Raw genomic sequence first — 21,570 nt, forward strand, 5'->3', positions numbered from 1 at the left:
ACTTCGCAGGCAGGAGACACGGGAGGGAGGGTGGAGTTCACAAAACAATTTCACATTCTTTTGTGCCATGGATCCCTCTAGCGATCTGGGAGGCTGGGTGGGCACCTCCCAGATAACACCCTGGAGCAAGGCCCCCCAGTCACGCAGCTGAGGCTTGCTTCAGAGTTCGGACCCAGACACCTGCCCAGCGTGGCCACAGTGGGCGGTGGGGGAGGGGGGATGCGGGGGTCTCATCGTCCTGCACTGAGCCCTTCAGATGAATGGCCCTGAAACTGCGATAAACATAAATATTTGGTGCTGCTGGAGCTGCCATCTCTCCAACTGAAACCGGAGGAGAGCAGAGAGGATTGCAAGAAGAATGACGTCTGGGGCCTGAGAAAAGTGTAGATGAATGAAATGCACAAATACCCTGCAAAGCCCAGAATTTTTGCTTGTGAAAACCTGGCCACCCACAGCAGCATGGATGACAGGTTTTTTCCACTGCCGGGGTGCGGGGCTGCCAGAGCTTCTGGGTCTGATGCAACCGTGAGGGTAGGGGGGAGGCAGGCAGTGTGAAAGGGGAACAGGGACTAGAGAAAGTAAAGGGGAAACCTCCAGTCCCCTGGCCCTGACATGTGCCCCCCCCCCCCCCGACGCCCCACCACCCCATCACATCACCTCCATCTGACACCTGGGAGCTGCCTCCTCACCTCCACCTGGCAGCCAGGCCTGGCGCTCAGCTCCTCCTCCAGGACCCAGGGGCCGAGGAAGGCGGCCAGGCCTTGGCCTCTCCTTTCCTCCCCACCGCTGGCCTCCCAGCTGCCAGCACGGCCGCAGCACCCCATGGGCCCCCAACAGGCCACCGGCGACCGCTCCCAGGAGGTGCCCAGATCCCAGGCAAACATCTCCCAGGAGTTTTGGCGGTGGTGGCAGCCAGTTCTTTAAAAAGGTCCCATGTCCTTCTGCACTCAGCGGGGCGACCCAGGACCCGGGGTGTGTATTAATACCGCTGTTCTCTCTGATGAGCTGATGGGGGTCTCCCTGCTGTCTCTGCCCCCACCCTCCCTCCACACGGACGCCGTTCACATCTGTGTGTTCAGTGTGCGGCTGGGCTCACTTCCTGCTGAACACGTTGATGGTCTGAGCCCTGCCCGTGCTGTGTCCTCCCAGGCACCTTTCTCTCCTGTCCCCTCAAGCTGAGGTTTTATAAAAAAAAAGTCACTTCCAACCATCCCCGATTTTAACAGCTTTGAGAAGAAGAAAAAAAAAAAAGTTCAGCAGCACCCAGGGTAACTAATTAGGTGGCCTTCGGGCACCTCGGGGGGCGAGGGAAAGCCACAGTGGTGCGAGAAGAGGAAGAAACAACGTTAAAAGAAAACAAGGGGGAACAAAATAAAAACCAGAGATAAAACGTCCAGAGAAAACAGCGGCGCCTGAGAAACAAGAGTTGCAGCCGCCAACTTTTACGGCGTCCAGCCCTGTTATTCATAAGCGAGTTTCCTCTCTCACAAAGGACCTTTTGCACGGTTCCCCCGCTGCCTCCCAACCAGCTGCTCGCGCGGTTGTATCCTGAGTGATGATGAGGCTCTGAAAGGGTGTTTTGGGAACAGATGGCCAGGGGAGAGCTGGGGAATGTGCCAGCAGAGGGCTGGGCGGGCTGCCAAGGCCTGCGGTGACTGAGTGCTTGGGCTTCCAGCTCGCGTGCTTTCCCTGCCCTCTGCCCTCCGTGGCGCCAGCAGGCCTTCCCAGCGAGAGCTCGGAACATCTGGAGTCTGGGGCTGCCAGGAGGGGGGGCCGCAGCGGCGGCGGGCGGGGGACCCTCTGTTCCAGCGGAGCTCCCATGGACTCACCACCAGGCCCGCCTTGCAGAACAGCTAATCAAAACCACAGCGCCCGAATGGGAACCAGGCGCGCTCCCAGCTGCAGCCCCGGGCCGCCAGGCGGCTTAACCCGGTGTCAGGCCTCGCTGGCGGCACAGCGCAGGGCCAGGGACACCCCCGCGCCCACCCCACCCCATACCACCCCCAGCGCCACCGCCAGTGGGCTGTCGGCTCCCCGCAGCTTAATGAAGCCTCCACGTGCTGCAGCCGGGCTGCTTACATAAGGCTGCTGCTCTGGCAAGGCCCCGCACCGGCCTTTGCTGGGCGCCGCCTGGGCGCAGGCCACCCTGCGGGGCTGTGTCAGCTTCAGGGCCGGACCGGCCTCAGGGGTTGAAGAGCTCGGGCTTTGGAACCAAGAGACAGACGTGTAACAGCTCTAGCACTTCTAGCCACATGGCCTTGGGCAAGAGCCTTTCTCCCGGCCTCAGTTTCCCCCCTGTGCTATGGGGTAGAGAGAATGTGTGCGAGGTGCCTGGCACCGTGGGTCCTTACCACAGTCAGTGTGATCGGTGGTGGTAATCTGTCTATTAGCATTATTTCTGTGTGAAACCAACGCCATGCATGTTCTTTTGCTGTGAGGCCATGAACTTCAGAAGCCAAGGGATTTCTGGTTTGGCTGCACGCGTGCCCCCCTTCAAGGTGCAGGAGCAGGAGTTTAGCCTAAAGTGCTAACGAGGGGAGAACCCCCACTCAGAACTGCTTGCCCTCACCTGCATTTTGGCTGGTCAGTCATTCATCCAGCCCTGGGGACTGCCCTTTTCTGAGCTGTTCCTCCCTGGGGTTCCACATAAAGTTATCTTGTAGCTATAAATTCACGGGATTTCCTTTCTGGCACTCACAGAAAATGCCAGCACTTTCTCATAAGGGAGGGATCTTGTTTAATCCTTCCAGCAAGGTGGCAAAGAAAGTACGTAGGCTCTCACTTTAGGGGTGAGAGAATGGGGATCAGAGAGGTTAGGTAACATGCCCAAGGACACACAGCAAGGAAAGGCCAAGGTCAGGACTCAAATGCAGGTCTCCAGCCCCAAAACTCTACACTTCACCTACTTCATGGTCTTAGCAAGGGTCTCCCTGTTGTGTGCCTTAACGTTAAATGGCAGCCCCACAGGGAACTGAAAAGAACTGCAGTGTTCTCTCGACCTGACCTCCATCTACACAGACATCTTCCTCCAGGTTCCAGGAGGCGGGGCAGGAGCCTCTACAGGGGTTTCCAGGGGGGGGTGCCCTGGCTCTAAGGCGAGTGGCTCTCTGATGAGTCTGCATTCCAAAGGCTGATCAGTTAGAGCCTTAAAGGGGACCTCCCATGTCCCCTGATGGTTAATTCTTATTCACTACTAGAGGCCCGATACACGAAATTTGTGCAAGGGGCTTGGCCCCCGGCTGCCTCTGCCTCCGTCCCCACCTGCCATGGCGGCCGCCTCAGCCCTTGCAGCCCCAACTTCGTCTGGAAGGTCGTCTGGAAGGATGTCCGGAAGGACGTTCAGTCTAATTAGCATATTACTCTTTTATTATTATAGATACCCGAGACCCCAAGTTTTCATTCATACACAGCATGTTGGGGAGAAGAGTGGGATCTGTGAGTCCATGTCAGGAGGGGAGCGATTTGAAAAAGGAGAGAGGAGGTGGGTGAACACAACGTGAAAGGGGAGAGGACAGCAGCGCCCCCAGCCCCCACCCCCACCTCGGGACCACCCAGGGAACATCTGAGGGCAGCGGGAAGCGGCTCTGAGCTCACCTGGGCGGCTCCCCAGCAGTGATCCCTCCAGCCAGTCCCTGCCAGACTTGTGGGCTAATGGTGTCAAACTGAGAGGAGAAACAGCAGCTGAGAGAACACTCCGTGTTAGAACAAACAGCTGGTGACAAACGTCTATGTAATTGGAATGCCAGAAAAAATAAACTGCATCCATTTTTATGACAAGAAGGAAATTTGATGGTGATTTCCCACCCACCCCCCTTTTTCCCAGCATCGATGGACTCTGTGGGCTTTGAAAGCAAATGGTATTTAACTCAATAACTTGGCCGGCGGACTGGGAAACATAACCTCCTCTCACCCAGCGCACTTCCATTGGGGGGCGGCGGCGGGGGGGCGGGCAGGGGGGCAGGCCAGGAAGCGGCGAGAGCCCGGACACACCTCTCTCACTGGCTGGTGACCCTGGGCCAGTTCCTGGGCCAGCGTCTGGCCTTCATTCTCTGTGGGTGGGCACGCCAGCACCTAGGCTGCAGGGCTGGCAGGAGGGGTTAGTGAGGTGAGTGTCGGAAGCAGTAAGCACCACGCCTGGCACGGAACCCAGGCTCTGAGAGCATCGGGCATGCTCAGTGTTCTGGGACGCGTGGCACTGGGGTCTCCACAGTCTCTGTGAGGGACTCTGCTATCCTGTGATGGGCAGAGGGGCAAGTGGGTAACACATTTCGTCATGAGCTGACAGCAAAAGGGGCTGGGGAGACCTCGGCTCAGAAGTCTACCTGGAAAGGGCCTTAGAAATCACTTCCTGCAACAACTCACCTGACAGAAGGGGAGACCGAGGAGGCCCTGCTGAGGGTGACTATGTACACGCAGGTGGGGACGGACCAGGACAGGGGGCGCTCTGGGGGCACAAGAGGCCCTGCACACGGAGGGGGCGGGTGCTCTCGAGACTCCGCTCGCACACTCAGGGGCTCGGAACGGCCCTCTGGAGGCCTGGGCTCAGCCCCCTAGACAGTAAGCAGCCCTTCGGAACACCCGGATCCCACGGACACCCAGCCCCACACCAACGTGCCACCTCAGCCAGTTCCCAGGCCTGAAGCTACAGACGTTGGCACCCGAGACATTCTTCCCAAGAGGAGCCAGGTCACTCTCAGACTCACCACCAGCATGAAAGGCCTCCCCCGCCCAGAGGTCGGCAGGAAGAGGAAGGCAGGGGCGGCAGGAGCTGCCTGGCATCGGGCCTCCTCTGGCTCCGGGTCGCCCACAGTGTGAGGGGCACCCTCAGGCCCCGCAGAGCCAGCCTTCCCAGCGGTGCCGGCTCCAGTCACATGGCCCGGGGGCCCTAATCACTGTCCAGGCCTCTGCCCAAGCCCTTCACTCAAGGCATCCGGATTCCTCTTCTCTCTCCCCATCTCCAACCCTGGGCCGGAGAGCAACTTGAGTGCAGGAACTGACTGGCCTAAACTATGCCCTCCGTGCTAGTAGCTATCCTTGTTGTTGTTAATACTCAGTGGCTTAACATCACTGGAAGGGGGTGCCCTGGATTGTTGGGAGAGATGGAGGGAGACAGAGAAAGAGAAACATCAATGTGAGAAAGAAGCATCAACAGGTTGCATCAATGTGAGAAAGAAGCATCAACAGGACCGGGGATCAAACCCAAAACCTGGGCATGTGCTCTGACCAGGAATGGAACCCGCCACCTTCTGGTGCATGGGAGAATGCTCCCGCCAGCTAAGTCACACAGGCCAGGACCCCTCCTCCTCTCTGTCTCCTCCTCCTCCTCCTTCCCCTCACCACCTCTCCCCTCCCCCTCCTACTCTTTCTCCTCCTCCTCCTCCTGTCCTCTTTCTTCTCCTCCTTTTCCCTCCTCCCCCTGCTAGTCTTCCTCCTCTTCCTCCTCCTTCTCTTCTTTCTTCTCCTCCTTCTTACTCCTCCTCCCCCTCTTCTTCCCCCTCCTCCTTCTCCTCCTCCTCAGCTTCCAGGAGTTGCTGCTTTAAAAACAGGAGCTGCAGAAACATGGCCCAGAGCCAGGTGCTTAAAGTGCATTATCTCTGGCTGCAGCCGGAGTCAGAACTGAGCTCTCCAGGGCCCCTCAACTCCTCCCGCCTGTCTCTCTACTGGGCGGCCTCTGACATGGGCCTCTGCACTACTGGGGCTTCCCAACCGGGCTCCGAACCTCCAAAAGCACATCCTGCGAGGACCAAAGATGAAAGACTCACCGGCCAAGGGATGCGGCCCCCACCCCGTAGGAAAGGTAAAAGGATGAGCCTGGGCCTTGGGGGCGAGCCGGGTTCACTGTAAATCCCATTCTTAACACACGACTGGAGGGACGGCAACGGTCATAACTGCAAGGGACCGCAGAGGACCTGAGTGCCACCTCTCCCGGAGGCCGCCTGGAAAGGATCGCCCAGCCATTCGGGGCACGTTAGCTGTGAGGGAGTGTCCTCAAGTCTCCACCAACCGCATCAGTGACGGTCACCATCCAGCTGCCATTTATCCAGGACTTCGTGTGAGCCTGTCACTTACACTGACACGTCTTCCAGTTTCTTCCTATCTTTGCTTTCTATCTCCCTCATGAGGATGTAAGCCAGGATCCTTCCCGTGTCCAAACCCTCCGTGCTGCAGGGGAGCCGGTAATAGGGGCTTGATCTGAGCCCCAAATCCATACCCTCTGTCTACAGGGACTATGGAGGGTAAAGCCCGCTCTGCCCGACACAGTACCCATGGGCTCAGCATAGAATTCCCCAGTGTGCAACTTGTTGTAGGTGCTCAATAAACACTGAATGAATGAATGAATGAATGAATGAGTGAATCTCTAGAGACACCATACCCCTTGGTTTGGTTAACAAAACAGAGGCCTACTCCAGCCACTCAGGTCCACTGGGCAGGTCACTGGAGACCGCCCCTGAGGACACCTCGGAACTCACACACCTGCATGGTGACGGAGATGCAGGAAGGCACAGCAGCAGGAGTGGGGTAGTCCTGTGAGCCCCCCACCTCCTGGGACAGAATGCTGGGCCTGAGAAGCCCTAGGAGCTCCCACAGCTCCGGGACCCTGTCCCGTCCTTCCATCTAAGTCAGTGCTTCTCAACCTTCTGGCCCTTTAAATACAGTTCCTCATGTTGTGACCCAACCATAAAATTATTTTCGTTGCTACTTCATAACTGTAATGTTGCTACTGTTATGAATCGTAATGTAAATATCTGATATGCAGGATGGTCTTAGGCGACCCCTGTGAAAAGGTCGTTTGACCGCCAAAGGGGTCGCGACCCACAGGTTAAGAACCGCTGATGTAAGTCCCCCCCTGGCAGAGGTGCCTGCCCAGGCCCAGCACTTGGGAGACGGCAGCCCCAGGACAGCCTGCCTGGTGGGAGGGTGATGCAGAATGCAAGCTGCTCAGTGCCCGTCAGAGGTGAGGCACAACCTCCTCTTGGAGAGTCAGACCAGAAAGGACCTTAGAAGTCACTGACCATTTATCATCACTGTCCCTGTTTGGTGACAAGAAAACTGGGGCTCAAAGTGGTGAAGAAACGGGTCTAAGACGACACAGCTGGCAGGTGGCAAGCCAGGACTTTGAAGTCAGAGCTGTTGGATGCTCTTAACCACAATCTTCCACCTCAGTCTCCCAATCTGGACAATGGGGAGGTTGGACCTGATGATCTTTAATGTCGCTTAGATTTGAGGTGATTTCAGAGGAAACCAAAAGCTCTTCTCCCCGGGGCATCTTCACCCCACTCTCCCTTCTCTCCTCACCTTCCAGCGTGGGCCTCCTCCCCAGCCCAGGACACTGCTCCAATCAAAGAACAGGGAAGGGAGGGGCTGTGAGGGGAGGCATGGGGGCGGGGAACAGGAGCAGAGATGGAGAAAAGATGCCTGCCCGCTTTGCCCATCCAGCCCTCCAGACTGGCGAGTGCCAGGGGAAGTTCACAGACAGTTTACAAACCTCCTTTGTCACAGGGCGGTGCACGGAGCCATCAATCACGCCCTTAATTTACCCGTGTCACTTCCCAGTGGAAAGCCGCCCTGTGAGCAGCCACTGGCACTTCCTCTCTCACCCACTCGATGAAGATTTCATCTAATTGGTCCATGTTAATCACTCCCAGGAATGCAGTGTGCAATTATCACAGCAGCACGGCCGGCTGCGAGGACATGCCGTGACCCTCCGCGTGTAGGCAGGAGAGTCCATGGAGGGCCCCTAGCTATGGGGCCCAGGGCCCTCTGGGAAACCTGGAGAACCCCCAGGGAGGACCTGCTGGGAAGGGGGAGGGCAGGCCAGGAAGGAAGGAACCATGGAGGGTGCCAGTTACAACTCCCCACCCGCCCCATGTCTGAAGGCCCAGGGGAGCCAACCACCCTCCTCACAGATATAGACTCTCCTCTAGCTTCGTGGGAACAGACTTCCGGAAGGTTTCCATAAACCTTGCTTAGCACTGCCTGGCCCTGGCCCCCAACTGGAAATGCTGGACGCACAGGCCATCTGGGAACCACAGTCATGCCCAACACCTTTCCTCCAGCACAAATGTCTCCAAACACCAGGCTTTGTGCAGACTGTTCCCTCTGCCTCATCTGCCTGGTGCCTCTTGGTTGTCCTGCTGGTCTCAGCTCAAACACCACTTACACTAAGATGCCCTTTCAAACTCCCCTGGGCAGGAGCGGTACCTGTCCCTCCTCCGCCTGGCCTTCCACAGCCCCTAGCACAGGCCTCTGGGACACCCTCACCACACTGCCCTGCCCTTCTCTACTGGCCGGAGGGTCTAACCATCCTGGGAGGTGCGTGGGGACTGGGACCATATGTTTTATCACCTTTATGGTCCTGCCCAGCATACTCAGACTGGGGCTCAGCAAATCCCTCAGAATGAATGAGTGAGTGAGTGAATGAATATCATCTACCATAACGCATAGCCGCAGATAACCCACAGGCCAAGTCCGTTCCCCAAAACATGCCCAAGGGTTCTCTGGGCTCTCTTTTGCTCAGGGGATCCCATCCTGATACAACTTCCATCAGGGCCCCCCTGAGGAATCAGCACCAGAGCACAGAGGCTGAAAAGAGCTTCAGAGACAAATCGTCCTCATTTCAGTGATAAGCAGATGCAGGCCCGGAGGCCCGGGGTGGCTGCGTAAGGTGCCCAGCAGCCCATTACCAGGAGCAGGGTCCCGTGCTAATCAATCTCAGGGCTGTGAGGAGCTCTGAAGCTGGGGCAACCCCAGCAAAGCTCCAAGAGGGGGATCTCACTGGCCCTTGGGACTCCTGGGCGAGTGTGGGCACCCCAAGCTCCTGTCCCCGCCCCCCCTGGCCCTGGCCTCTCCCAGAGGCTGCTGCCCGAGGGGTGGCACGTGTACCTTGCGCTTCTTGGCACGTCCCTCAGCCTGCAGGGTGCGGGTGCAGCGCTGCACACACTCGGAGAAGCTGAGGTTGCTGCGGTCGGCGCTGTAGTCGAGGTCAGCCAGCCGGGCCAGGGACAGGATGTAGTTGCAGGCGATCCTCAGGATGGCCAGTTTGGATAGCTTCTGCCCGTATGAGTAACACGGCACCTGGTGGGTGAGAAGGCGTCAGGAGGACTGCCGGGGCCTCTGCAGAGCACGACCCCGCGGGGCACCCCGGCCAGGCGGGCATGGGGCTGCTCACAGTCACATCTGCGCCACTTGAGAGGGACGGCTGGACAGCGGGGGCGGCCTGTCGAAGCCATGGACCCGGGTTTGAGTTTCTGTTCTAAGCAGCCGCACACACATCGCAGCTCACCCGCTCACAACCTCGGGGAGTGCACACATTTCCGTTATGTAGGGCAAGACACTGGGGCTCAGCTCCTGCCCGAGAGCCGGTCTGAATGAAGTACAGTGTGTTCCCACCATGAGAGAGCTCTGTCCCAACCTCCCTGAGAGGGATCTCTCTGAGAGAACAGGCATTTCTTATTAGCTTTGATATTCCTTCCATTCATTCATTCATTCATTCATTCATTCAGTAAGGCTGGTTTTGCTGAGCACTTGAGGTTCTGACAACGAATAATGTGATTCCTGCCTTCAAAACAGAGTCCGGGACTCTGGGAATATACGAGAAGGAAACGGACAGGGCTCAGCGGAGAGGGCACACGTGGTGGGCTTTCTGTTTCTTTTCTGCTTTTCTCTGTGCCCTCTGAACCTGAGCCGCTGCTGGGCATACAACACGTGCATAATAAATACTTACAGCCACAACCAGACTGGACACGTTTGTCAGTGACTCACCACCAACTAGACACTCACTAATGGCACAGGGATGTGTACCAGGTGAAGAGATGGAGCCTCTAACTCTTTGACGCTGTCACCAGCGTGTGGGCTGCGTGAGCAGACACCTATGAGGCCTGCAGCAAGGCCTGTGTTGTAACGTGGGAAGGTCACCACAAGTCGCCGGACAGGGCGCATCCTCAGAGCCACCGCTGCCAGGAGGCGTCCTTCGCCTGGACGGCCCAGCGTGCTCGCCTGGCCACCAAGGCTCCGGGTTTCCTCCCCTCTCTGGGCTCCAGGATCTACACGCAACAGATCTACCTGCCCCTGGTATCTGGTCCCGATACCCTCATCCCACAGAGAGGGACCCCCATGGCACGTGCATTCAACAAGTATTTAGTGAGCACAGACACCCATGCCAGCTACTGCTCTAGGTCAGTGGATCTCTGCCGGGGACAACTGTGTCCCTTGGGGGACAGTGAGCAATGCCTGCAGACACTCTTGACTGTCACTACTGGGGAGCATGGGGGGTTGCTACTGGCCTGTCATGGGTAGAAGCTAATCATCCTACCATGCACGGGATCCTACGATGCCCCCACAGCAAGGAGATACCGGCCCAACTGTCAGCAGTGCTGAAGTGAGAGACCTTGTTCTAGGCCCCGGGGATAAAGCATGAACAAGACAGGCCCCTCAGAGGGGGACCCTCAATGTAACATCCACTTTGATCTCACTCTAAACCTCACCTTGTCCAGGAGCTTTCTTTTTTTTTTTTTCTAAATATATTTTATTGATTTTCCACAGATAGGAAGGGAGAGCGATAGAGAGCCAGAAACATCGATGAGAGAGAAACATCGATCAGCCGCCTTCTGCACACCTCCCACCGGGGATGTGCCCACAACCAAGGCACATGCCCCCGACCTGAATTGAACCCTGGACCGCTCAGTCCGCAGGCCGACGCTCTATCCACGGAGCCAAACCAGCCAGGGCTTGTCCAGGAGCTTTCTCTGACTGCCCCCCAACCCCACCCCACCCCCGCCCCAAACCATGAGGCTGAAGGTAAGGTGGGGAGGGGGTGCGCCTGCCCTTGGCTAGTGCTCTAATAGCACCCCATCTGTCCTCCACTCCTCCTCATTTAATGATTCAGTCTCCCTGTAAGTGGTAGGGGAAGCCCCTGTCTGCAGAGCCCAGCGCAGGTCCTGCCTGTAACAGGCACCTGAAAGGGTTTGTTGAATGAGAAAATGAATGAGCTCCCTCCACATTCACCGGTGACTCCAGAATGTATAAAACTGGGCTCCAAAACCTTTCCTCATGCTGACGATGAGGAGTTAGGCCTAGAGCTTAAGCACACAGACCTTTGGGTCACCTGGTTCAACTCCTGGCTCTAGCCCTTCCTTGCTCTGAAGCCCTGGGCGAGTGGCAGAATCTCTGAGCTTTGGCGTCCTCGTCACATTGCTAGCAGGACTGACCTCACAGCGTGGTCGCGAGCCAATGAGATGGCATCTGCACCGCCCAGAGGAAGGCCTGATACAACTCAGCAAAACAGCACAGACCGAAGAGAGGCTCCGGAGAAGGCGAGAGGCAGGACAGCTGCAGCCAGGGCACAGCACCTGCTTGTCCCCTCCCCCCTGGGGGTCCTGAGACGCACCCACACCAGAAGCAAGGTTTGCTATCACCTTTTAAAATGCTCCAGCAGGCCCTGGCCAGTTTGGCTCAATGGATAGAGCATCAGCCTGCGGACTGAAGGGTCCCAGGTTCGAATCTGATCAAGGGCACATGCCCGGGTTGTGGGCTCGATCCCCAGTAGGGGGCGTGCAGGAAGCAGCCAATCAATGATTCTCTCTCATCACTGATGTTTCTATCTCTCTCTCCCTCTCCCTTCCTCTCTGAAATCAATAACAATATATATTTTTTAAATATATATTTTATTGATTTTTTACAGAGAGGAAGGAGAGGGATAGAGAGTTAGAAACATCGATGAGAGAGAAACATCGATCAGCTGCCTCATGCACACCTCCTACTGGGGATGTGCCCGCAACCAAGGTACATGCCCTTACCAGAATCGAACCCGGGACCCTTCAGTCCGCAGGCCGACGCTCTATCCACTGAGCCAAACCAGTTAGGGCAACAATATATTTAATAAAATAAAATAAAAAATAAAATGCTCCGGCAGCCAAGGAGTCGCCCCTCACCAGACTAGGAAACCCAGGGAGGGGCAGGGAGGTGACAGAGAGAGTGCCAACTCCCATGCATTTCCCCTTCCTACCTCCCACTCCCAGCCTGGCCGCAGCTCCAACCCCATCCAAGAAAAGCCGGCAGAACAATGCACTTTGCCTGTTCCCAACCAGAGGCCAGAGAATCCTGCTTTATCAACACGAACAAATAAACAGGTCTGTGGGACAGAAAGGTGCCTGAGAGTCCCAAGGCAGGGCAGGCACCCCGGGAGGGCGTGCCCGCCCCGGCGGCCCCGGACAGGTCTGTGACACAGGCCCTAGCGCCGTTTCCACCAGAGGCCATGCTGGGAGTGATTCAGCTCGGTGAGCCCTTGGCCCTTGAACAGCTGGCTGCCCTGCCAGTTGGGAGCAGGGATCTCAGGAGGGCCCTGCACATGGGATCCAGGGTGACTGCGGGAATACAGAGCAGCAGATAAGGTCAAGGCCGACCTAGGGGCCCCGGTGCCAGGTTCTGGGCCAGTTTTGTCTCGGATTTGCCACTCTGTCCTGCTGCTTCTGTCAAAGTCCAGGTCCAACAAGAAAACTACCTACTGAGCTCTGGTTGCATAGCAGGCACTGAGGTCGCTATTGATAAGGAATTTTATTCCATTTAAAACCTTCCTCCCAGCCCGAGCTGGTCTGGCTCAGTGGATAGAGCGTTGGCCCGTGGACTGAAGGGTTGCAGGTTCAATTCCAGACAAGGAGGGCACATACCTCAGTTGCAGGCTCCATCCCCCGTGCATGCAGGAGACAGCCAATCAATGTGTCAATGTTTCTCTGTGTGTGTGTGTGTGTGTCCTTGTACTCTCTCTAAAAATTAATGGAAAAATATCCTCAGGTGAGGATTAAAAACAAAACTTTAAAAATAAATAAATAAACAAAACTGCCATCCCCCCCCCCAAAAAAAAAAAAAAACCTGGCTATTATCCCATCTGCATTTAAGGAAGCAGAGAGGTGACATATTGGGCCCCAGGTCACACGGCTAAGACCTGGCTGGAGGCACACATTGTCTGATGCCCAAGGAAGGCACATGGCCACTGGGCTCTCCCAGCTCCCACCACCAGAGGTGGCCAAATATGAGACACCAAAGGCAATTTCTGGCCACATCAGTCCTCCTCTGCCTCCTCCCCTCCATGGAGGGGGGTGTCCCTCAGCTGCCCTGGCTAATCCAGATCCTCCTGGTGCCTGATCTGCAGGATGAAGCACCTGGGCCCTGACATCCCAGCTCAGAGGCACCCCAGCCTGGGCAGCGACTGCAGAGTGAGAATCCAATGGCAGGTTCTAGTTCTGGGAGGCCAAGATCAGGAGGAAGAGCTGGTCTGAATCCGGGCACTTCCCAGCAGTGTGAGTCAGAGCAAGTGCCTCTCACTTCTGAGCCTCAGTTTCCTCATCTGTAGAGTGGGGCTAGCGACCTCTGCCTGCCCTCCATGGCCCCTCGGGCCAGGCCAGCCCTGGCTGTTTACTGTGTTCTACCCAGGCAGGCAGAGAGCTGAGGATCTTGAATACAAGGCCTACGTTCATCTTAAAACAGCCCCAAGAGAAAGAAAGCATCGCTTCTACTTTACAGGAGCATTGGGCAGTGGAGGACTCTTAGCTGGTGGGAGGTTTTTTGGGTTTTGAACTCCCACCTTAGCTGGGCTTTTTCCAATGGGCCAGAAGGACTTGCTTGGAGATTTGGATGGGCGTCTACAGCATAAGGTGGGGAGGTGGGCAGGTGGAGAGTTCTGGACTGATCCCCTGGGACCCCAGCCTTTGAGCATCCACAGTGAGTCCAGAGCCCAGCTACCCCACCGCCTGCAGAGAGCTCCAGTGCAGGGGTCTGCCATTCTGGCCAGAGGACATAGGACAAAGGAGGCAGCAGGGTCGCTTGGCTCCAACTCCCAAGCCTGCCCAACTTCCGGGAAAGTAAAGGGACTGCCTTGTGCTCACTCCACAATGATTTTTCAGCTTCCGAGGAGCAAATGTGGGGGTTTTCATGAGGTCCCATATGCCCTCAGAACATTCCACCCATCCACCCCAAGCTGGACCCTCTCCAGGCTCCAGGAAGCAGAAGGAAGTGAAGAGGGCACTGGCCTGGGCGCCTGAGGGCCTGGCTCCACCCCTGGCCAACCACGTGAACTCAGCAGGGCCATAACCTTAGGGGACCTCTGTTTCCTCACCAATAAAAGGGGCACAGAATACCTTCGATCCCAGAATGGAATCGCTGTGGGCAAAGGAGAGAAGGTGCCACAGAGAAGTCAAGCCGAGAACCTACCCAGTTCAGGAGGAGCCGCAAGCCCTCTGGCCTCTGTGCCAGCTCCCGCCCACCTTTCCCCAGCCCAAGACGCCCTCCTGGAAGCCCACCAAGACTCCTGACCCCACAGAGCTCCAACATCGCGCACAGAACACAGTTTAGCACCTGATTTCATTTGAAATTACTGTGACAGTAACAGAGCTCCAACATCACACACAGAACACAGCTTAGCACCTGATTTCATTTGAAATTACTGTCAGTTGAGTGCAGACTTCCTGAGACAAAGCCCCTCTATACAGAGCTAGGTCCCTATCAAATTCTATTGAAATGGGTTCTTGAAAATCCCAGCTTTCTACACAGCAACAGAGGCTAGCTAGACCCTGAGAATTTGAGTCTTAGTAATTAAGTCATGGCCCCAGGGCCAGATAGGCCCAGGTACAAATCCCAGCCATTGCTTAACCTCCCTGTAAGCGTCCTGGTCTGCAGCATGGGGAGGGAGCACCGCAATGCCCAACCACAGGCCCAATGCAGCGAGACTCAAAGCTGCCGCCCTGCTGACTGTGAACATGGCTGGAGGGGTCTGACGCTGAGAGGTGCAGGGGTGAGGGCACCATCCCCACAGCCCATCCTGAGCCACCGTGAACCCCCTTGGTGAGGATCCACAGGGAGACTCTAGGGCAGGGGTGGGCAACCCCTGGCACATGTGCCAAACATGGCATGCCAGTAACTTTTGCTGGCACGCGAAACCCTCTCTTACAATCTTCCATTTACAATTTTTTTCTTAATATCGACTTTTTTATTTTTCAGATAAATTCAGTGTAGGTGCATCTTAGATAAAGAAATAATTTTACATAATAAGTTATCTTAAAGACCATAGACATGGATTCACCAGAGAGGGGAAGAGCAATTTCTATGCCTCTGCCTTAACTCTCCCTGCCTTCCTAGATCCGACCAGTGTTTTGGTTTCATCCACATACGCTTGTGAATCTTTGTTCTCAGTGATGAATTTTAAGTCTCGTAATAGGAGTAGCCTGATGGATGAAAGTAGTAGCTCGTGCATACATCTGAAGGTCACGAAATATAAACCTGATGTAAAATCTGTCATCAGGGATGCAGCAGCAAAAGTCCCACTGATAATATCAAACGGAGTCATAAAGTTTTCTGTCGGACTACCAGTGTACATGCATACATTAAAAAATAAATGTATTTTTCATCATCATATACTGTGTTTCTGTCGCTCGAATGAATTTTATTATTTCTTCAAGGTTCTTCACATACGTACACCTTAAGAGATATCAAGTAGGTGTAACATGTTCTCAAAAAATTAGGGTTGGCACGCAGAAGAATTTTGAGTCAGAGATTTTGCTGGTTTTGGCACGCACTCACAAAAAGGCTGCCCACCCCTGCTCTAGCGGCAGCAGAAGAGGGGACCCAGGCCCCACCTATGTGGCACCTCCTTCATGAAAAGGCACCTCAGCAAGTCCTGAGGGCTCGTCACGGATGCCTCAGGCCTCCGCCTGCCATTCCGCGCCAAGGCTGAGGGCTTCCTGCTTCCAGGGGCACCGGCAATCTGCACACATGCCAGATGCCCCAAGGATAAGCACAGTCTGTGAGCCAGAAGGTTCCGCCCCTACTCTCACCCACCCCGCAAGGCCATGCTTCCCCTGCGAGCCCCTCCCACCTGGTCCTGGAGCAGCCCTGCACATGGGCCAGGCCCAGCTGCGCACACATGGCCTTCACATGAGGCGCAGGGAGGGCCCAGTGCAGCTGGGCTGGTGGCATGTGCTGAGGCCTGACCATCTGCCCCGCACACCCACCATCTTGGCCTCGCTGTCACGCACCCCCCAGACCAGAGGGCCTGGCCCCCACCTGCAGGGCTATGGCTAAGCAGCCATTCCCGCATGCTCCCTTCCTGGTGCACAAAACAGGATGGCTTCCATGTGCTGAGGGTGGACAGCTCTCGGGCATTCCACAGACTGAGGAGCAGAGCTGTCAAGAGCCTGGGCACGGGAGTGACTCACTGACACCGATTTGAGGCAGGCTCTGCAATGACGGTGGTACAAGCTATGCAGGCTGCGGCTGCACCATGCCAAGGAGGCACCAGCACACTGGAGTCTAGTGAATGGCATGCCAAGGAGGCGTGCAGTGCAAAACCTGCGAGGCTTCCCTCACCTGGCATAAGCTCCCTGAGCCTCAGTCCCTCCACCTCTAATATAGTTTCTTCGCACTGAAAGAGGACGCCAGAGGGAGAGAAAGGGCCCTGAACTGACTGTCAAAGGACCTAAGTGCCAGCCCTGCCCTGTTATGCTACCCACCAGCTGTGCTGCTCTGGGCATGTGGCCTCCCCAATCTGGGAAGCAAGGTGAGCAGGTGGACAGCCTTCTGTCATCATTCCGTCCTGAGGGGTGGGTTGCAGGACTCTATAGGCTGCCGCCCTCCGGAGGCATTCAGATGCTGGCTACTGGTTGAGGGCAGGACTGAATGCTCCACTGGGCCCACTGCCCAGGGTCCCAACTGGCATGTGGCTCAGCCTGGTCTGTGTCAGCTACTTGACCCCCCACCCCCACCCCAATTCACTGAGCAAACAAACATCTTAACCCAAATCTGTGGGTGGCACTTTGGCTGAATAGTCATGGGGCTTTCCCCCCAGCAGTTCAATTCCCTTCCCATGGATGGACACAGGCACCACTGCCCGCCCCACCCACAGAAGGAAGAGCAGAGTGTGATCCAAAAAGAAGATCATGCTTTCTGAACTGTTTTGTTGCTGGCGAAAGCCCAGAGAGGTTGAGTAACTTCCCTGGAGTCACACAGGAAGTCAGCTGCTGAGCAAGAAAAGAACCTGACTACTCAAACCAGTAACACCCACCCCTGCCCTTCTCCATTCCCTGTGCAGGTGGGAGCAGGGGGCCCTAACCACCTCTTCTCAGATCTCCCTTCTCTCTAAGATGAGAAGCCTAGAACCAGAGGGTAACCTTGTCTAGAAAGTGGAATTGTAAAAGTGCCCTTCCCCACCCGTCCGCCGCAAAAGACACTGTGGGGTGAGAGCTACCCCCACCAGCCCCAAACTGAGAAGCCCCTGACCTACCCCAGAACTGCCTGCTTCACCGGAGAATGGAGGGCAGTGGTGGAGGGGATCCCCGGGGAAGGCTCTCACCAGCCGCTCTTGAGGCCGCCCCTGGGGAGAGGGAGCAGGCTTGTAGCCCGCGGCATTCAGGACGCCAGGGCAAGGGGTGCAGAGCCCGAAAGCAACCTGAGTGCAGGGGCAGCCCTCCTGGGAGATGGGGGCTGAGGGGGGCTGCGGGACCCTGCTGTTCCCGCAACCCCAGGACCTCCCTTCTCGGCGTTCTGGGCCTCCCGGGCACTCACGCACCCACTCGGCAATCTTCCCCGACCATCTCAAAAGCCCAAAGCGGTCTTCTCCCCTTCCCCGGCCGAGACACATTCCCACATCCCCCCTTTCCACTCCCCACCGCTCCCAAGGAACTCGGGAGACAAATACTCGCGGTCATAAAAGTTAACTACGAGTGCCGAAGTCTGACGCGCAGGCAGGGTCACCCCGCGGGGAGGGGAGGGGCGGGGCGCGGACGACCAGAGCACGCCTCAGGGGGACCTTCACCCCACTCTGCAAACTAAGAAACGTACCAAGCCTGTAGCAAAGGTCACTACTCCAGGAGGACCCAAACCTGCCTGGGTCCTGGGGCCCACCGGGCGGGGACGACTTGCCCCTCACAAACACCCCTAACCCTCCATAAGTCCCCCGGGCACTCGCCCACCCGCTCGGGCGCCCGCCGACCTCTTCCCCGGGCGCAGGGAGAACGTGCGGCTGGGAGCCGGTACCTGCTTCCGCAGCGCCTCGAAGGCTGCGCTGATGGTGTGCACCCGCGTCCGCTCCCGGGCGTTCGCCAGGAGCCTCCGGGTCTGCTGCAGGGCTTTGATCTCCGAGGAGGCGGTCGTGGCTTCGCCGGGCCGTTTCCTAGGCGACGCGGAGGAATCCGGATGGTTATTGTAAATTACGTGTGAAATTGACGAGTAGGAACTTTCCCCGGGGCGCGTGGGGGGCGCAGGGCGCACGGAGGTCTCCCGGGGCGCAGGGGGCGCGGAAGGCATTGGGCGGGCAGGCGGTGCGCACAGCAAGATGCGGGGACGCAGGCCGGGTTCCCGGAAAGGCTGTACCTCCGGACCCCCAGGTACCTGGCCCTGGGGTGCTGGAGGCGGCGGCGGCGGCGTGGGGAGTCCCGGACCCACAGCGCCCAGGGAGAAGCCGCGTTTCCGCGCGTCCAAGACCTCTGGCGCCCGGGCGCCCCCGCGCTCCCCAGCAGTGTCCGGGCCTCCACCTGAGGGGACGGCCGGCGCCACTGCGGCTGGCACCGGGGTCGGGACCGGCTGCAGCCGCTGGGTCCTGTCCCGCAGCCCGTTGGTGGCCGCGGCGCCTAGCTCGGGCACGTCCAAGTCCAGTCGGAAAGTTTTATAGCCATTCGCGCGCCGCGCCGGCTCCTTGCCTTTCCGCTTGAGCTTCTTGAGGCCGTTCAGCTCCTTCACGCACACGGTCTTCCACGGCCCGTCCTCGAGAACGGGGATGTGCTTCATGGCGCGGGCAGCGCGCGAGGCGGAGGCGTGGGGCTGCCCGGGACGCGCGCCCGCCGCGCTCGCTCTGCACGCGGCGCCCGGCTCTGCCCGGTGGCCGTCGCTCTCGGCGCCTCGGAGGCTCGCGCTCTCCCCTGCGCTCACCCCCTCCCTCCCGCCCGCCCGCCCGCCCTCTCTCCTCTCTCCTCTCTCCTCTCTCCCCCGCGCGCGGGGCAGCTGCGCCGCCGGCTCCGCGAAGCTGCCGGGCAGTCCGTCCCCGGAGCGCTCAGAGTGTCCTCTGAAGTCGCGGCCGCCGTGCCAGCATTTCTGGAGCACGCCCGCTGCGCCCCATCTGTGTTTGTTTAGCCTCAGTTTACACAGAAGCCCGGTTCGCGAGATCAGTCAGCGCCGCCGCCCGGAGAGCAGGCAGCTCCCGCCGCCACCGCCTCCCAGCCCGGCCGCCCGAGCCGCGAGCGCCTTTAAAGAAACAGGAAGCATTTTTCAAAACAGCTGGGCTGCCGGCCGCCTCCTTTGTCCGCGTCCTCTCTGCCTCCCCCCACCCCCACCCCTTCTGCCCAGAATCGGCCTCCTCGGGCTCCCCCTGCCCACTGCCTCCTCCACTTGGGAGCGCTGCTCTGTTCCAGAGGATGGTCAGCGCTCGGTAGAACTGCCCGAGCACGTGGTTTCGGGGCCCTTGGGCCCTTCCCCAAATCAGAGCTGGGCCTTCTCCACCCTGCCCTTCGACTTCTCGGGATGCAGCACGGAACTTGCGCACCTAGCACCTCACCGTCCACCCCTCCACCCTAACTCTAACCCGCGGAGGAAAAAACGAAACAGCAGCTTCTCCTGGAGTGGGTGGGGGCGAGGAGGGTGGTTGGGGGGTGGGGGGGGGGGCCTCTGGAGTGTCCTGAGACTCTCACGCCCACAGCAGCGCGACCTCTGCCTGCCACTTACCGGAGCAAGAAGGCTTAGGTGGTAGGGAAACTGAGGCTCTGAAAAGGAGTGTGCTTTCCTGTAGTCACACAGCAAGTCAAACAGGCCCTCCTAAGCCGAATGGGGTGCAAGCTTCGGATTTAACCAGACCTAGCATCTGTGAGAATCTGCAGCTACCTCGCCCCCAGCCCCCAGCGGCCCGCCAAGCCGGGATCTGCTCATCTACGAAATGTGGAGAACGTCCATGCCCAAGTCACTGCCTGGCTGCGAGGAACTAAGGAGATAGATCGTAGTCAAATGGTAGCTTTGGTTAATCTTATTCGTAAGAGGCAGACTAGCTCTGAGAGGCAAGTTTTCTGGGTTCAACACCCAGCTCTGCTCCTCACAAACTGAGAGGCCTTGGGCAGGTTACTGAGCCTCTCTGTGCCTCCAAGGCGACCTTCCTCCCGGTGATCGTGAGGCGTCATTGAACGTGGACGTGCACACCCCTCGGAGCAGTGCCCGCTGTTACTGGGCCAGACAGCTCCCCAGGCCCTCAGGGCTTCATGCCATTCCGCTGGACAGCCTGGAAAGACGAGGTCAAACTAGCAGGCTCCCCTCCAAGACCCGCGTCCCAAGGCTGCCCTAGGGAGGGCTTCCCTCCTCCAGGGACCCTTCTGTGGCAGCTCCTCCTGAACACAGTGGTGGTGGTTCAAAGCAGTTTGGGGAGAGAAGGTGGACCTTTGACCTGGCCTTGGGCTCTGGGCTCTGCAGCCACTGGGATCTTCATCTTTGTGGTTTCAGCCCTGTCCTCCCACCCCCAGACCGGGTGGCAGTTTTCCTGTGAAAATGCAGGGCTCACACACCGTCCAGAGTCCGGGAGAGACTACTTTGCAAACTATGATACCTACCAATGCAGTGGCAAAGGTCACCACTCCAGGGGGCCCCAAGCCTGCCTGTGGCATACAGAATCCTGGGAGGTAGGATGGGGTCTGGGCAGAGGGTTCGGGGGCCAGGAGCATAGAGCGGGGACTGGGAACCCGAGGTGGGTCTTGGCTTTTCAACCATTGAGCCCCATGACCCCGGGCAAGACATTTCATCCCACTGGGGTTCTGTTTTCTCATCTGTCCTTGAGAATATTTCTGTGCAGCCAACCTCTCAGAGTAGTTGGGCAAGTGAAAAGAGATCATGGATGTAAAAGGACTTCGACACAAGGCTTCAAACGTACACTCACACATCCACATCCCCACAGGGACACATACGGAGGAGGCAGGCAGTTTTCTGATGACAGTAAATGCAAAACCTCATTTTTTCCACTGAGATGTGTTCCAACATCATAGTGCATTTGCTCCTCGAGGCCCCTCCTTCCCTGGACACGCAGTGTCTTCCTGCACTTTATGTCCTGAAGGCCAAGGGTGTGCCTCAGAGAGGAGCCCTCATTCTGCTGCTGCTTCCCTACCCAGCCGGAGACCCTCACTCACGGCCTTTGCTCAAAGATCTCCCACACTCCCCTCTTCAGGGCACACTCCCCTCTTCAGGGCACACTGTTTGGTGACAGTTCCATTCCCCCCCCCCCCCCGCACTCACCCCCCCACCAACCCCCAGCCCCACCTCCTGTAAGCCTTGGCTGATCACCAGAGCCCCCTGTCGCCCCTGCTGGCCTCTGCACATGCTCACTCACAGGTATTGCTGCCACTTATCAGGTGGGGACCTGTCTGAGCTCCTGGGCTTGTAGCTCCTGAAAGGCCTGCTGTTTCCTTCCTGTCGGTCCCCGGGGTCGGTGCCCAGGATACCTTTGCTGAAAGACAACCAGCCCGCATGCCCTTTACATTCTCCAGATCCCAAGCAGAGGCCAGGACCCCAGCCTGCCCACTCCTCATGCATCCAGCCAGTCAGCGGCAGAGATGGGAG

At 57.7% G+C, this 21,570-nt stretch overlaps 1 protein-coding gene across 2 annotated transcripts in view; it reads right to left on the reverse strand.

The window, feature by feature from the left end:
- ATOH8 (atonal bHLH transcription factor 8) overlaps nt 1-18,907 on the reverse strand; it is a 33,161-nt gene extending 14,254 nt beyond the window's left edge. For both annotated transcript variants that reach the window (XR_004971760.1, XM_036333941.1), the window contains exons 1-2: nt 18,022-18,907; nt 8,884-9,075 (exon numbers count right to left, since the gene is read on the reverse strand). Coding sequence is in view for 1 of the 2 variants with exons in the window: in XM_036333941.1 (XP_036189834.1) it covers nt 8,884-9,075; nt 18,022-18,771 (942 nt within the window). In the remaining variant the exon portion in view is untranslated. The remainder of the gene's footprint in view (nt 1-8,883; nt 9,076-18,021) is intronic.
- Between the last annotated feature and the right edge of the window lie 2,663 nt (nt 18,908-21,570).

Source organism: Myotis myotis, unplaced genomic scaffold, assembly GCF_014108235.1.
Source record: "Myotis myotis isolate mMyoMyo1 unplaced genomic scaffold, mMyoMyo1.p scaffold_m19_p_14, whole genome shotgun sequence".
Lineage (NCBI taxonomy): Eukaryota > Metazoa > Chordata > Mammalia > Chiroptera > Vespertilionidae > Myotis > Myotis myotis.